This window comes from Myiozetetes cayanensis, unplaced genomic scaffold, assembly GCF_022539395.1.
Source record: "Myiozetetes cayanensis isolate MyiCay16 unplaced genomic scaffold, myiCay2020 scf16, whole genome shotgun sequence".
In the NCBI taxonomy this organism is placed as follows: Eukaryota; Metazoa; Chordata; class Aves; order Passeriformes; family Tyrannidae; genus Myiozetetes; species Myiozetetes cayanensis.
This window is the reverse complement of record NW_026087270.1, coordinates 15,671,691-15,688,711: the sequence shown is the minus strand read 5'-3', so window position 1 is coordinate 15,688,711 and position 17,021 is coordinate 15,671,691. Positions and strand designations below refer to the sequence as shown.

General features: G+C 38.3%; 1 protein-coding gene across 1 annotated transcript in view; it reads left to right on the top strand.

Moving 5' to 3' along the window:
• WWOX (WW domain containing oxidoreductase) overlaps nucleotides 1–17,021 on the top strand; it is a 472,482-nt gene that overhangs the window by 101,619 nt on the left and 353,842 nt on the right. Inside the window, exons 7-8 of the mRNA XM_050311260.1 lie at nucleotides 8,579–8,764; nucleotides 12,446–12,710. Coding sequence (XP_050167217.1) covers nucleotides 8,579–8,764; nucleotides 12,446–12,710 — 451 coding nt within the window. The remainder of the gene's footprint in view (nucleotides 1–8,578; nucleotides 8,765–12,445; nucleotides 12,711–17,021) is intronic.

The window sequence follows — 17,021 nt, the reverse complement described above, 5'->3', positions numbered from 1 at the left end:
ATGTATCTCTGTCAGAGATGATCATTGCCACTGCCTGTTGTCTTTCCAAACTTGAACATTAACACTGTACAAACCTTTTAACTCTTTGCTGTTTATAGAATCACTTGCTGTGAATTAAAACTAGTGACAGTCGAGCTATCACGCTTGTCTTCCCAACTTAGAGTATGGTTGGCATCTTGACAGTGCCACCAAGGCACAAACTTCTGGACAAGCCATTTGTTGTGCATTTTGAGATATCAAAAAATATCCACATTGAGTTAAGTACTGAAACATGCAGAGTTCAGAAGTTACTGTTGCAGACAGCACGTATCTTAAATTTAAATAAGATCAAAGGCTGACTGCATTTGAAACGTACATAATAATATTAGGGTGAAACTTTTTTTTTTCTCTTTGTGGTGATGCTGTGCCTTATTAAAGCCCAGGGATTGGCTTTCTGCATAAATAGTTTTCCTTTTTTCTTCTTGCTTCTGTTTTTAAGCTCTCATACACAATTACCTCGTTGTGGTAGCATGTGTCAAGTCATGTGGATCCAAAAACTATTTCCAATATTTTATAAATTAAGAATCTCTCAAGCTTAAGCCCTTTCCCCCTTTTACTTGAGGCTGAGATCCTGATGTTTTCACCAGATCACCTTTCATTTCATCTGCTGTATCGTGGAAGTATCTCCTGCCTCAAAATATTTGTTTTTTTTTTTTTAAAGTCAAGTCCATATTAAAATATAGGATTGACATTTCAGTGTAACTTCATGTATACCCTCCAGGGGATTTCTGCTCAGCACACTGGTTGTTCTGGTGCCCATTTTCAGCCCCTTGTCTGTGTCTAAATCTAAGCTGAGTCTAAGATGGCTCACAAAGTCTTGGGGTTTTGTCTTCCAAAAAACATTTCCACAAGATGCACCAGCTGTGAAGGCTGTTTTGAGTATCTAAGGAAGTAAAATGTGTGTGATATGTATGACTGATTAAAACATATTCTGTCACAAATAAACCAAGGGTTTTTGAGCATTATGGCTTATTAGGTTTTGAGAAGATCTTAATTGATGCTGCCCTCCAAAAATGCAGAAATATAAGGCCAGAGTAACTATTTAATTACACATACATTAAAATGTATTTAGCCTATTTAAATAAACACTTTCTAGGGGAGATAATTAAAACACATGAAGGCAGAATCTTCTGGCACTTGTGTAGGGAAGCCCTTGCTGCTGACACGAGCCTGGCCATGCATATACCACGTGTCTTAATCTTAGAATCCAAAAATTTGTGTCATAGACTGAAGAGGTTGTATTTCTCTATTAGCGGTTCCAAAGGCACCAAAAATCCCAGAGGATGTCAAAGTACATTAATTTTTATCACAACATGGAATCTTTCAGGTCTGAATGGCAGCATGCAGCTGCTGGGGGGCTTTCTGAATGCTGTTACAGCTCAATAATCTCCAGGCAAAACAGAGGAAGGAGTTGTCATTGGCAAGTGAAATGTTCAAAATCCATGAAGTGTTTTATTGTTTGGATGATCAACCGTGGTCCCAGCTGTTTTCAATTGGAAATATCACAAAAATGTAATAAAGGTAGTAATTTAGCTTTCCTTTTGGTGAGTTTCTTTTTCCTTCCTTTTTTCTTTTTTCTAACAAGAACGTACTGTGTTCAAATTAAATTCGTATATTTAGAAGTACGTACAGAAACAACAAATCATTCCATGGCTGTTGCAAAAATGAATGTTCCTCTATGTCTGGCTTATGTTTGTTTGTAATTGCATGTATATATGTGTAAATGATGATTTGCTGTTGGATTTTGAAAAAGATGTACCACTTTGAGGTGGCAAATGTCCTCAGGTGGGCTGCTGAATGAAAATTACCAGATTCTGGATATTTTCATTGCTGCTGTCTCCTAATCATCACCAAAGAAAATATCCTTGCAAGATCTGGCAAGGAGTGGAACAAAGTGCTCTTCTTGTTGTGCCAGAGCTTGAGAGAAAGAAGAGGATGCAGAATGGAAATGCTGGAAGGCTGAATGGATGTAAAAATTAAGTTGCAGAACCCTGTGCTTGTCCCTCTTCTATCTCAGTCTGGCCCCAGGACTTTCAAAATCCATATGTATGGAGGTACTTTGAGACCCCAGGGATGCAGAACTAGGAAAGATGCAACACTTTGACGGAGGAAAACGTGGTTTCTTGGATGGATTTTGGTTTGAAATGTGGTCCTGAGACCTTGAGGGGAGGGAAGAGCATCACTGACACCTGTTTTTAATATCAGTACCCTGAGTATCCTGTGTGCTGTCAGACAGAGGAAATTTAGGGTGAGATTATAGCCCTGCAAAAGGGAATTCAGAGCTATGGATAATGGGCCCCAAAAAGGTGAGAGAGTCCCTGGTATGAACTTAATGGGAGGAAGAAACACACGACACGTCTGTGAAATATAATTCTTTCTCCCCCTCCCTCTTGCTGTGTAGTTCTAAGTTAAAAAGTAAGTGCAAATACTAAACTTGACCTTAATTTTTAAGCAATAATTTGTTAGCAAAAGAAAGTGATTTACTGATTTAATGATACTGAATGTGTGGATTAAAAAGGTCCTAATTTCTCAGATTTCTAGTATCATATACCATAATTGAAGCGTATAAATAAACCAAGTGTGGGAGACAGATCATGTCAACAAATTACACCTAATCCCTGCTTATTTTACTTTGTGCCTTTGTGAAACTCTTACAAGAGTGGAAGGAGAAATCCAAGCTTGGATCATTTCTGAGGGAAGGCGCTTTGGGCAGTGCAGGTTTTACTGAGGTCAGTTTGGGGTCAGCATTACAAGTGTTAGCATTCAATGTTTAAAAACCTTAAATGTTTATTTAATATTTCACCTGAATTTCTCTTCAGAAGTTCAAATTGAAAACTTTTGCAGTAGTTGAATTTGCTTCTGTACCCCATTAAGAGGAAAAGTAGGCTTCTCAAACTCTCCTGACCCCTTAGAGCTAAAATGACAGAATTTTTCTTCCAAGGAAGATAGCTTATTAATTTCTGGAGGTGTAAGACGATGTAAGGGTTTTTTTAGTTGTTTTGTGTCCCTCCCCCCCATATGTAAGAAAAACTAATAAAGGGAAAACCATGACTAATGGATGTTTTCTGTTTAGCTCTAAATCAGTTGAGACCTCTGTTCCTTCTCCAAACATTTATGAAATAGTGAATTGAAGATTTTATAGAAGTAATGAATACTGATTGAGAGATGGTTGACCTGTGTGGCAGTATGCAGATGATGTATTATGAAGACACAGGAGCAGCTGCTCAGAATAATTCCCCTGTATTGGTATGAAGGAAGAATCAGAACAGTTTCAGTCCTCTCCCATTAATCTCTTGGAAGTGGGACAGCAGTATTTGCTGATCAACAGTGTCAAATCCTGCAAAGAAATCCGGTAGGATGAGTTGCAGAGAATTTTCCTTGCTTCTAGCAGGAGGTCATCCAGCAGGGCTCTAAGTCCTGTGTTAGTGGCTTGCCTTAAAATGAAGCCTGTCTGACAAGGATCCACAATTCTGTCAGCTGACAGGTGGCAATAGAGGATATTTTTGCTGGTCTTTCAGCCAGTATTTTTAGAAGAATGGAAGTTAGACATTAAGCATTTGTTTCCAAAATTCACTGAGTTAAACAGTCCTTTTTTTTTTTTTCTTTTACATTGAACAAGACAATATTTAGATATTTTTGTGTCAGTATAAGATTATACATGGTTCTGAGATTTCCTGCTGCTCTCTGACTTCTGACTTAGTGATTTTCTTGTTGCTCAGTTTCCTGTCAGTGCTGCTTGTAAAACTGAGAGGGGTTTCTGGAGGTGGTTGTTTAACTCACCCGTTTTCTGGAGAGCCGTAAGCTTAGCTTGCCTGTTGGGTATTACCTTTGTGTATAAAGGCATTCCCTCGCAGACAGAAGTGCTACTTTCTAACTTTCAGAGAAAGCAGCATGGGTGTTCAGAGTTATGGGGTGGAAAACTTCGGTGGGCTGTGACTTTTTGCTTCTTTGTGGAGGAGAAGTCACAGCTCTGCCTTTACTGGCCGTGACACAGGTCTACAGTTGCTTATGGGACTTTGGGGATATGGTGAGGCCTTTTCTGTTGAATTTCTCTGTAATTCCAAACAGTGTGAACTTTTCAAATCACTTGAGAAGTGCCCCAGATGGTGTGACATTCTGCTTCATGGGAAGATTTGAAAGTATTCCCCTTGCATAATCTCTGGTTAACTATTTCATTGCGTTTGAAATGGGAGAACACCAAAGCCAAGAACTCTGTTGACATTTTGGTGGTGTTTGTTTAACCTCCTAGTGCACAGGCTACATTTGTTGAAAAATATTATTCTTACCTTTGCAAATCATCAGTAATTAATTCCCTTGGAAATATCTGCTGCTGCACACAGCCAGCTTGGGAGGCTGCTGACAGATCATAGTTTTACATCAGGTGCTAACAAATTGATTATTAAATTTCATAACCAACTGATTTATAGCAACAACTTAATTTCTGTATCTCTCTAATGTATTCCCTTACTGTATTTTCAAATAGTGGCAGAGCAGTTGGATTGCTTAGTTGCTTCTAATGGTGAATTGTGCACAGCATGAAGCATCTGAATGACTTCCCCAGTGCAAAGGTTAGTAAAGGATCAGAGGCTTGAAAAGTGCACAAAATATTAGCCAGTTTTCAGCTGAGATATTCACATTTAAGATTGTCCTGGTTAATTCTACAGGCTTTTTAACTTCCACTAAACTAGCAGCTACACTTGCCAGCACAGTGAGGGTTTTCTAGAACTGCTGTGTATCTTGCAGTTGGAGCAGTGAATTCCCAAGCCTCCGTCATGCTGTGAAGGATAAGAAGCAGTGACTATGTGCTATGATGGAGCAGATCACATTCAAGTCCCAGTACCTGCTTAAATTGTGATGGTAGACCACGTTAGCTCACTTGGTGTGATGTAAGTCACTGCCTGAAGACATTTTAAGGAGATATGGGGGCAAATTTTCACAACACTCTGCAGGGTCTTAACTGTAATGTTTCCAAAAATATCTAGTAGGTGTCGTGGTTAGAGGGAGCCCTTGGTAATGTCAATACCAGGAGTAAACACTACAGAAAATTTCCTTTGCCACTGACATCTTTTGTTGGCCTTAGCTGTGCCCTTGATGTAGAATTACAAACTATTTTAAACTGAGGGGTGATTTTTTTTTTCCCCCCCTTTGGCTCAGTAGGAAGCCTAATGCAGATCGCAGCAATGTTTTTAATGAACCTGTGAAATCAAGGTCATGGTTCTGCTATCACTTAAAAAGACTCCTGTCATAAAGCAAAGCCGTGGTGCCAGATGTGCAGCGTGAATTGTCATGTATCTTAAAAATTTCGTCCCTGCATAATGATACGTTCAGTGGTACAGAGCTCTGCACCGTTGAGATTAGAATCTGTCATCTGTGGCTGAAATTCATAACTACACAGTGGCTGTTACACAGGTAATCTCCTTCATTTCCTGGTGTGCAAATGGCCAGGTCACAAAAACTTAGATGACAATTTTCAGTAATTGGACCTTTGTTAGAGTCTGACAAGAGACACCGATAGCTTAATGGACACGGATCCAAATCTGAGAGGTGGCTCTTTCTGAACTGAAATGAAGCACAACAGCAGGATCTCTTGACACAACCCTTTAGGTTTCTTTTCTGTGGTGTTTTCTGGAGAAATAATTTTTTTTTTTAGTATTTAAAACCACTGACGCTAATTAAAAATCAAGGAATTCAGAAAGGGAAATCTGAGACTACCTTTTCAGTGTGATAATTGTTTAAAATGTTTCTGTATTTATTTTTATATTTCTTCACAGATTTTTCTAATAGAATATTGTAAATAACGTTAATTTTACAGTCCCTTAAATTTTAATTACTTTCACTTTAAAAAAAAAAAGAAATGTGCTTTGAAAAATACAAATCTCATAAAATGGATTGAAGCATAATTTTATTACTTTTATAAAATCCAATTAAATGCCCTAACAATTAAAAAGTGACTAAATTTTATAGTTTTATAATTCTGGAATCATCTTTTTAATTAATTGAGCTGACAGATTTAGGTATAGAGTGTGTATTTTCCCTCTGGTAGTTATTATGTAATTAGTAATAATGAAGGATAAGGGAGTTTGGATAGGTGCAATATAGTTTTGGTTCTTATATTAATCCTTTTGGTCTGTGATCTGTTACTTCATAGTGCATATGACAATTATTAAATAGAAATATGATGTTTTAAAAAGGGCCATATTCTGTTTCGGAGGGAATGGCAGTGTGCTTTTTGTGTTGCTGCTGCATTCACATGCTGCACTTCTCATGCAGCAGGCTCTTCTACCAAAAATTGCATCTATGCTGGAGGAACTTGTTCCTTTTTTCCCAGCAGATGTACAAATCTGTAAATTAATTCTTGCTAGAGCTTTTCGTAAACTCTCAGAAGAGACGGTGAATCATCCGAAGATTCACGCGCTCTCAAGCTTCGTGCAGCTTTGTTTTCCTCTTGGCAGATGCATCTCAAACAGGCAAAATGAACTCGGGTTTAAAACGTTTTATAAAATATGCCTCCAAAGGTCAGTTACCTTTTAAGGAATATTATCCTGCACCTCTCAGTAAACAGCCTGCTTGTGTTGTGTCGACTGAAGCTGCAAAGATCAAAAAAAGAGCTGCCTTCTTTTGCCAGTTGATCTGAACAGAAAGAGAGGACCTTGCCTTTAAAAGGACAGTCCCCCTTTATCTTCAGTTTCTTTTGTGGGTGCCATATGTATGTTAAGATATTATATCTATCAGTGTTACTGACCAAAAGGCAAATCAGAAATCCATCACTTCAGAAACTGAGATTCCCAAAGTGTGCAGATGTTTCAGTCTTCTCCTGAACCTTTTGGTTAAAATTGTCTGATTTTAACACAGGCACAGATATTAGGTTGTTAACTTCTTATTAAAGCAGACTGAACTGCTTATTTCCCATTAGGCTAGTAGTCAAAATTTAATTTAGTAAGAAAATACAGTTGTTTATGTCAGTCCTTATGTGGTTCTTTCAGTATTCAACTGAGGTGTTTTTGATTCCCCCTGAAAGGTTTTTTTTAAAACTGGGCTATCAAAATCTGGAGTTTTCAAATGTGCCTAAAGGAATCTGATTACATAGGTTTGTTTGACAAACCCCTAATTAGGTTTGTTTGGCAACAGGGGTCTTCATGTTTCCAGAATTCCTCCTGCAGATGCTCAGAGTTGCAGTATTTATGTCCTTCAATCATGTGGGAAAATGGTCTGACTCTGGCTCTCCTGTCATCCTTCGTGTGTAGGACTGTGGGGAAGCAATTGAGAAGAACAAAGGGCAAGCAGCCATTTTTCCTAGCTGTGCTCCAATTATTATCTTCAAAATTAGGGTTTATGTTGAGTGTTGATTTTGTATCATGGGATTTGGCCAAATGCAGCAAGGACATAATAGGCTGGAACGGGCTGAACAAATGTGACAGATATTAATACTGTGAGTTTAGGACATCACAGGTATTAGTGCAGGAATGAAAGGGATTGCTGTGGCCGTCATTATGTTGTGTGACTTCTCCTATTTAAATATTTCAAGGCCAGGGATGCCAGATGCAGGCTCTCAAGCCTGAGGTTCTCAGCTCAGGTAGAGCTTGCTGAGGTCTGCTGCGTCAGGGTCTGACTCAAGGACAAGAACACACTGTCAGTGCCAAGGTTTCCTTAAGAGATGATGCAATCTAGCAAATGCAGATCCATCTGAGGTCTGAGAACCAGAGTCTTTGCTGTGTTTCATAAGGATTTGGAAAAAGACAAGAAAGAGAACAGAAAGGGCGTTTGTCCTTGATCTTGCTGTGGAGGTTGGGAAGGCTGCAAGGTGTGTAGTATCCTGAGATTACACTGGAGACGTCAAGGAATCTGAAGTTTTCTGGACCTGTTTTTTCAATGAGAGAGGTATGTGCCAGCTTAGTTTGGTAGAATTTTACCCTTTAAGTTCCTTTATTGTGGCATTTCTATTTAAACTGAGTTAAGTGAGGAAGGATTCTGTCTCAAGGATCTCATATGTTTTGTGTGCAGATTTCCCACCAAAGATGACAACTCCTGCAGAATATTTTTATTTTCCAACTTGCATTTTTTAGCAGCACGCTTCACAAGCTGCAGAAGCATAAAATGTGTAGAGATGTGCCTTGTTTCTTTATTTCTTAATCACTTGTCCCCTAACAATTGTGCAGGTGTCACGAGTAGACGTGTACCCCGTAAAAGAGATGGGAGTTGCTCCTCTCCTTGGAAAAGTTTCTTTTCTAAATGCTCTGGAAGGTGGCAGTTTCTTGATTAGTAATTGGTAGAAGAGTGGTGCTGTGTGGCATTTTGCCTTTTATTCTGTACCCTTTCCCCAAGGGCCACCTGTGCCACTGAGGGGCTTGGTTGGGCTCTGAGTGGGGCAAATGGAACCAAGTGGAACCAGCTGTGCTGGGCAGTTCCTTTCCCCCAAGAAACCAGCCAGGCAAATCCCTCACACCTGCACCCAAGGCACACCTGGGCCTCTTTCACACAGGGGTGTGACTCCTTGTGCATCAATCACTGAGATTTCTTTCTCCTGTTGGGGTTTCTTTAGGCCCCTCCACATCCTGGTCTGCAATGCTGCCGTGTTTGGTGTTCCTTGGTGCCTGACGGAGGATGGCCTGGAGTCCACCTTCCAGGTGAACCACCTGGGGCATTTCTATCTTGTCCAGCTTCTGGAAGAGGTTTTACGCCAGTCATCTCCTGCCAGGGTCGTGGTGGTGTCCTCCGAGTCCCACAGGTTGGTGAATGTTCCCTTTGATTTCCCTGGAATCTTTAGTCCTTAGAGAATGAAACAGTTGTGGCAGAACCACAAAAGTTTCTGAAAACGAAGGGCCTTGCTCTAAAGCATTTGCCTTTGAATAATCTTTTTAAAAATAGAAGCATTACTAATGCCTGTGGATGTTTCTGGATTTGGCTCTGTTGCTGGATAAAGCGTGTTCTAGTTTTATAACGGTATGTAGATATTTTTTTTTTGATCATTCTTTGTGTGAATGCAGATTTTCGCCGCATTTCAGGCCCCTCATTGATTTTGCGAGGAGATGGAATAATAATTGATTAAATCTGAATGGCATGACCTATATTGATTTGTCATTCAACAACTTCAACATCTTAGCAAGAAGAATGTGCAGTTATTTTAGCAGGAGAAACAATGCAATTAAAAACTGCGAGATGAAATCCAGTTGTTTTATAATGAGAAATTAGGGAATTCAATGCAGACATTAGCTCTATAATTGTAAAATGGGAACTAGTGTAGTTAATACATATTACAAATCTGGCCATGCCTCTTTTGGTGAATTTTTTAATTAAAATGTTAGTTGCTCATCTTTTCTACTGCCAGGAAAAGTACAGTTGGAAAAAAAGATGTTGATGAGGTTTGCCTTATTTTCAGACATGCTTGTGGTTTTTGTGTTCATAAGGGAAAAGATGGATTTGATTTAAATAAAGTTTGTTGTGCAAAATGCATGCCCCAATTCTAAATTTTACTGGGCAAAAGCCACTTACTGCTTTCTGATTTAGTTCAGGGACTGCTGGATTAGACCTATAACATCCAGCTTTAAACATTAGTGTTGATTTCTGTTTTACTTTTGGTCATGTGTAACAGCTCTAGCAAACCAAAAGGAAGAAAGTGTGCTTTTTTAAAAAAATTATTTTTTATTTTCTGCCTTCATATTTCTGAAATGTTTTAGTGACCCAGAATGAAGCTTATTTTTTTAATCATGTTTCCATAAAATGTAACCCCAGGGACCTGGCAGAGAGAGACCAGCCAAGGGTCGGGCTGAAACCTTTATCACTTCCAAACACAGGGGCTTATGGTATAAATGACACACTGCAGATAGATTTACTTTTACCATTTTAAATTTATGATGGCTGAAATGAAAGGAAGCAATAGAAAATGCCAGTAATAATCCTCCCTAGTGTTAAAAGACATGAAATGTCTAGTAATTAGGTGGTAACAAAATCTGGACATCCTTATCTTTGCAAATCACACCAGGTTTGTGAAAGCAAGTAGCAGAGTCCTGTTAGGAGTGAGGGCAGCTACTGCAGGGCAGGAGAGATAGCTCTAGAAATAAATCTGCCAACTCCAATCACTTGCCAGATGTGGAGGGCACAATGGGATACGTATAAATGAGCTGTTATTTAATGGGAGATTATGTTGAATTGTCAGCTGCTTGTTCCCCTTTGTAAGTTGGTATCTCTGATAGTATTTTAAATGACATCTTTGTTTTTCACTGTGTTAAGTGCTGTGTGTAACCAGAGCTCGCATCTCTGGATGTCTTTATCTGTGTTTTCGAAAACATTTTTAAAGTGCTCATTGTTAAGGCAGTAAGATCAGCCAAGGTTTATAGAAGCCCATCAAAAAATAAGTCTATGTTTTAATAAAATAATAAACACATCTAGCACATTTCCCTTTTTTCCAAGGGGTCCAATTAATGTATTAGACTGTATCTTATCACTTAAACTGATCACTGTCAATAACTGTGCTTTTCCCCTCCCAATCTGTTTAATGGTGAGAAGTTGATGTAAGGAGTTAGTTAGGTATTATTGGGTAGTCGTACTTTCTGACCTACTTGAGAACTCTGAGCCTTAAACTATGTTGTAAAACAGAAGTGTTGGTATCTAATTACTTCCATAAACCTTGACTGGATCTTTTTGCTGGAGTCAAGACCCCCTGTTAGGGGAAATATAAAGTCCCATGTTTGCAGAAAATACTATTCCAGACTGCTCCAAGGCAAAATATTTATTTGCCTCTCTGGTTCTTTGTTCATTTCTAGTTAGTTCTCTGGATTCAGCACAAATTAATTTTGTTTAAATTAAGCTTTTGGGTACTTTAAGCACATCGTATTAAAATCAGAATAATAAGTAGGTTGACTTTCCTTCTGTCTTTATTTCTGTGTTGTTAATTTGATTGTACAGCCCTTATCCTCCTGAATTCAATGAGATTGGCAACATAAGTAAGATTGACTCACATAAGCACTTGCAGGACTGGACTCAAAATATGCCACTGTGCTTCCATTATCCAGTACACACAAAGTGGTTTATTTATAGATTATTTTTGGTGTCATAAATGAATACTTGAGGAATGAATATAGGAAATTCCTCCCAGAATAGTCCTGTTGATTTCAGAAATGTATTTTATCTAACTGAAAATTAGGAAAGAGAAATTTTGTTGTTGAAATTGAAGGGCTAATTCTGCAAGACACAGAACATCCTGGATTCCACTTGAGTTCAAATACTATTTGAGTTCAAATACTGTATTGCTTTCCTCTGAGTGTATTATAATTCTGCTCACAGAATGAATGTAGAAATTCCAGCTGATCTCTTCATTTCTGGGCATGAGATGCAAAATTAGGGAAGATATTTTAAAACATTTTGCTAGTGTGTACTATAATTATGTTTATCCCTCTTCTCCCCAGCTGATTCTGAAAACTCTGAGTATTAAAAAGAGCTTGCTAAATCCTTTTTATTTTTAGTAGCTCTTCTGAATGAAACATAGATCTGTAACTAAATGTAATATTATTTTCTGATGTTAAGATATACCAGTAAATTGATAAATCAAATTGTAAGAACTAGGGGGAAAACACTATATGAAAACTTCCTTTTCTTCATCTAAATGTCTTTAGAACATACACTACTTTGTTATTAAAAAAAAAAAAAAAAGGAGGAAAGAAACAAACAGCTGGTGTTTAATGACTCTGTCAGACCCAATTAAAAAACATCAACTAGTTACTTTGATTTGTGTTCAGCCATGCCATGGGTATACTTAAAAACATTATACTGTGCCAGAACTCATTTTGGCTTTGTTTACATTTATCTTTTAAACATATAAGACTATTGATGGCAACTTACCAAGGTTATAACCCCTTTATATTCATCAATTTTTAATCTAAAAAAAAGTCTAAGAGGCAGTGAGACTCATCCATAGTTACTTGAACACTTAAATGCAAGTGTGCAGTATGTGAGTGCTGGATGAAATGATCAGGGAACGGGAAGAAGGGGAAATGAAAGGATGCTGGGTTTCTCTGCCTCTATTGCAGAGTTATTTTATCATACTTTATGTCCTTTGTAACTGTTATTTTATGGATCTATGGCACAATCTTTTTTTTTTTTCTTCATTTAAAATAAAATGATTTGTAAGTTGTCATCTTAAGTATGATGCCTTTAAATCATTAAAGTATTTTTTTGACTTGTTTTTATTTATCGTTTGCTTTGGCTAATTATCCAATAACTTTACTGCCATATTATATGGAACTACTCCTTGGTTCTCAGGCAATTTCTAGTAGATGCTTTCAGCTACTAAATCAGCTGTTGTTTTATGTTGGTTCTGGCCAAGTTCTACTCTGGTGCCTACATTTTATGTTGTTCTTAATGAGAGTGGAATTAACTCTGGGGTATCTAAGGCATATTTACTGGTTTTTAGATTTACAGAAATTAAAGACTCCTCTGGAAAGCTTGACTTCAGCCTGCTTTCTCCATCTAAGAAGGAGTATTGGGCTATGTTGGCCTACAATCGCTCCAAGCTTTGCAATATACTCTTCTCCAACGAGCTGAACCGACGCCTTTCTCCCCACGGGGTGACGTCGAATTCCCTCCATCCTGGAAATATGATTTACTCCTCCCTTCATCGTAACTGGTGGGTGTACACCCTGCTGTTTACCTTGGCTCGACCCTTCACCAAATCCATGGTAAGTGAATGCCTTAAAGTATTTTACACATATTCCTTTGGTTTTGTTTTTTTTTTCAAATCGGGGGAGAAAAGTTTTATAAAAATCCAGATGCGTGTATCTGCTTCGACCTATCGCCTTTTGTAACCGTGACCCTGATTTTAATGACAAACACCAAGATTGGGCTCTAGAAGAGAATTCTTCAACCATTTTAGATTTACTTTGTCAATCTTCAGTTGAGGAACCTTCTAAGATGGAACGCGTGACCTCCTTGTTTGAATATATGATTTTTCACTGTGATTAAGGACGTTGTATGTCTTAGGTGCAGGATAGTTTAGAGTTATTTCTGTGCTCAGTGTACGTAAAACATCAAAAAAATTGCTTTGGCTTTTAAGTAGAATATGTTGACTGCATTTTTTATGTAAACAGATGCCCTAGTTAGAAGAGATACTACAGACATTATTAATGGCTGAGGGAAAGTGCTTTCAGTGGTAAAAGCACCTTCATTCATATTTAAAAAAAAAAAAAAGCAACATCCCAACAATCTTCTTGATTCTTACAAAGTGCTGAAGACAATGGGTGTTTTCCATTTGTCTCCATTGGATTTTGGACTGGGACCATGACATAATGCAAGGCTACACTGTTCTTCCATAGCCAGTGTTATGAGTCTTCATTATATAAGAATTTGCAGCATCCTGAGCGGTTGGAGGGGTTACTCTTATTCCTTGAAGCTCTGAGCCAGGTTATTTATAAGGAGTCTGAAGTCCAGTTAGGAATGAGGGAAATGAAAAGATCCAGACCCTGCAGAACTCATCTAGCCATGGCAGTTTGTTCAAGCCCAAACATCAGACTCCTTTCACAGAAGACTTCACAGCTGACCAGGGTGGTTGTGGTGTTACATACTGTTTCTCTGAGCTGGTGATGGTTGGTTTTATTAAAAAAAAAAAAAGAGAGGAATTTGGACAGAGGGATCCATCCTTGAGCAGCTTAATCTACCACATAACCTCTAGTGACTGAGCAAATCAGTGGTGGAACCTGTATGTAGAGCTGCACAAAAGAACTTGCTGGTACATTTTACTATCGTTGAGATAATGAAATTAAGATTAATTTATTCTGGCATCATATATGTGGACAACATTTAGTGTTTCAAACTCTGATTACATGTCTATAAAAGAACAGTACTGGATCTTCAATAAGTCCCATGGAGCAAAAATACAAACACTGCAGTGAGCTGACCATGGGTGCATTGTCACCTCTGACACCTCTAACCTCTGCCTGCAGCCTGTACATATGCAAAACCTATTTATGTCCACAAGATTGATAAGTGAGCATTCTGGCACCTTGGGACAAGTAGTAGTATCTTCCAACAGTGTAGGTTTTTTTTTTTACCAGGACCTATAAAACCATGCCTGTGCTGTGTTAGGGATAGTTTGCAAAACAAATTCTTGAAGTTCTCCTGAGAATGTGTAAATGAATGTTATCAACATCCCGTGAAAAGGATCCAGTCTGTGGACACTTACGAATTGTTAGTTTTATTTGCTCTGACATATTTTTAGAAAGAGAACCTTTAGTGTTTGTTGCTCAGAGAATCTTATCCTCTAAGGAACAAAATGAAACACCAGCATTAACTTTGAATTCTTTAGAACAACTGATAGATTTTTTTTTTTAAATAGTACCTGTGTATTAGTAGTACATAAAAGAGAATACAAAGCATACTACAAAAAATATCAGCACTGAATAACAGTGCACTCTAGTCCAAGTCAAATCATTCTGTTAAGTCCTTCATGTTTGTATTTCACTGAGGTTATTTGAATGTCATGATGGAGGGTATGGCCTGAGGTTAAGCATCAGTTTTACAGCTTATATTCTGATATGAATTGTTATGTTCCCCTGAACTTTACCAATGTTTCAGTTGCCAGTAACACTAGAAACGTGCCCCTTCCTGGGTGTGCAAACAAGCAGAGCTGAAATTCTCAACATCATCAGTGTAAGAGTTTCTATTTTAAGGTTTGTAGGGAGCAAATGGCTTACTACTGCTTCTTTTTTGGGGATTGTGCTGCCACCAACCTGGAATAGACTTTGCTGAGGACCTTTTTGTGGATTTCCTTTCCATGGAGTTTAGATGAGCGTTTTGGTCAGAATATTGGGAGCGATCTCAAAGCTTACAGCTGCAGTCCCAAGGTGGTGAACTGTACGTTCCTGTGTTTTCCAAGGATGTCTGCATTGCACAATGCAGCATGATGCAGCAGCATTTAAAGTAGCTTCAACTGAGCTGGGCCCATAACTGGAACTGAGAGATCCGTGACAAGGTTGTGTGGAGAGAGGTAAGGTTTGGCGGCTCAGGCAAGGTGCCACGTGGATGTGGCTGTACCTGTTTTGATCTCTGAGGCAGCATTTTGGTATGTGGAGACCCTAATCCTTCCTGGAGCCCAATTTGTTGTGTCCTGGACTGTCAGGCTCCTGGGCTCTGTATAGGTGCATGCCTATGTGTGCACACACATAGACTCCAGCTGCACACACCTGATTCTAACTGGGACCTTCCTATATTATTGTTGTAAAAGCTGTTAATAAACAATATTTACATTTCAATGTGTATTTCACAAGATGGTAACTGTTCCATTTTAGCTGATTCACTGAAGCACTGAGAGTCAGTACTCTGATACTGATTTTAACACTCTTACTTACCTGTTGGTTGTTACTTGCTGCGATTTTGGTAGTTTCAATTATTATGGCTTTAAGCAGAAACTTAAAATAGCCTGACTTCATAAAGAAAAGGTTTGTGGATTTTTTCTAAAAGAAACATAGGTAGGGTTTATCTGTCTTTCAATTGTGAGGCTTTCAGTGGCATAATTTTGGTTGCTTCTGTAAATGGTCATACCTTACTGCAAGAAGAAATGCAACTTCTCATTTTCCAAACATGTTTTATGAGTGACTACAGCAAAAAAATTGTAGTATGTTTGTGCTACTTATAGTGAACTCTTCAATTGAGTCACAAAGCTCTCTGGTCATCTTTTAAAATATAACACAATATTTAAATCACTGGTAGTTGTAGGTATCTGGGAAGTAGTTCTGCTAAGCAGAGCACTGGAAACTCTTCTCATTTTTTCCCAACCACCTCTTTTCAAGATCTTAAATCCACGAGGATTTCTGTACAGAAATGCAGAACAAGTATTTTTTTTTTGGTAGAAATAGTTGTAAGTAAATTACCACTTTATTATTGTAGTAACTCTAGCTCTGCTAATGTTCAAAGGACCTCTCTTTTACTTACCACTGTATAGTTACTCAGTAAGTTGGAGACGCTCATAGTATAATTAAATATCATTTAAAACAAGCGACCACTGTCAGTAACAAATTGGAAGAGAAGCTCTGAAAGCAGCTGTGTAAGCCACACATATGCTTGGCTGGTTTGATCTAAGGCACTAGGGTTTTGTTGTGCTTCTTTTTCTACCTCTCTTCTGTGCTCTTTCACTCTCTTCTCCTCCTTCTCTCTCTTTCCCTCTCTTCTTTCATCTCTCTTCCTAGAAACTGGCCCAAGAAAAGTTTGACTGAGTTGTTTTTTCAGTTTTTTTTTTTGTTTTAAATTAATGCCAGTCACTCAAAACCCATCTGATTTGTCGTTATTTACATACAAGATTAAAATTAAATACATTTATTGTAAGTTTTGAGCTTACACTGAGTGCACTATCTAGTGTCACTCCCAGGTGACTTTGTGAGTGTACAAAGGCATATAAATTTAGAAGTGGAATGCCATTATCACACGCTTGTGATAGTCTTACATAGACCCAAATATTTTTGTTGGCAGGTAACAGAGCAGAAAGAATATCATGTGTTAGAGTAGCAAGAGCTTAACAGATGTTTCAGTGAACTGACTTTTCAAATCCTTTTACATTAAGAAATGGCTTGGGTTTGGGGAAGTTCTGAGACTATTGGGTTACATTTCCTGTTGCAGTGCAAAGCCAGCCATTGTGCTGGAGTTTTAGCAGATGTGTTACCCCCTTTTAATGGCTGGGAATAAAACACTGGTTCTGTTGCTGAGATATAAATTACAACTAGACCAGCTCAACTTGTCACCTTTAAAAGCCAGTTAGCTGTGGTAAGGCCATTCTGCCTTTCATTTTTCACTGTGAAAAAGACTGATGCTTGAACTGCTCTTTGATTTCTCCCTCCCCTCCCAAAGACAGTAGCTTTCCAGAATGGGATTTTGTGTTTAAAGTATTGCTGTTGAGAATTATAAGGAATATTTCTAAGGGTCCCAAAGTCTTCTGCGTGTCTAAGTTTTATATAAACCACGAGTTCTTGTTATTGTGATATTGATCTAGGAGTGCTTGAGGC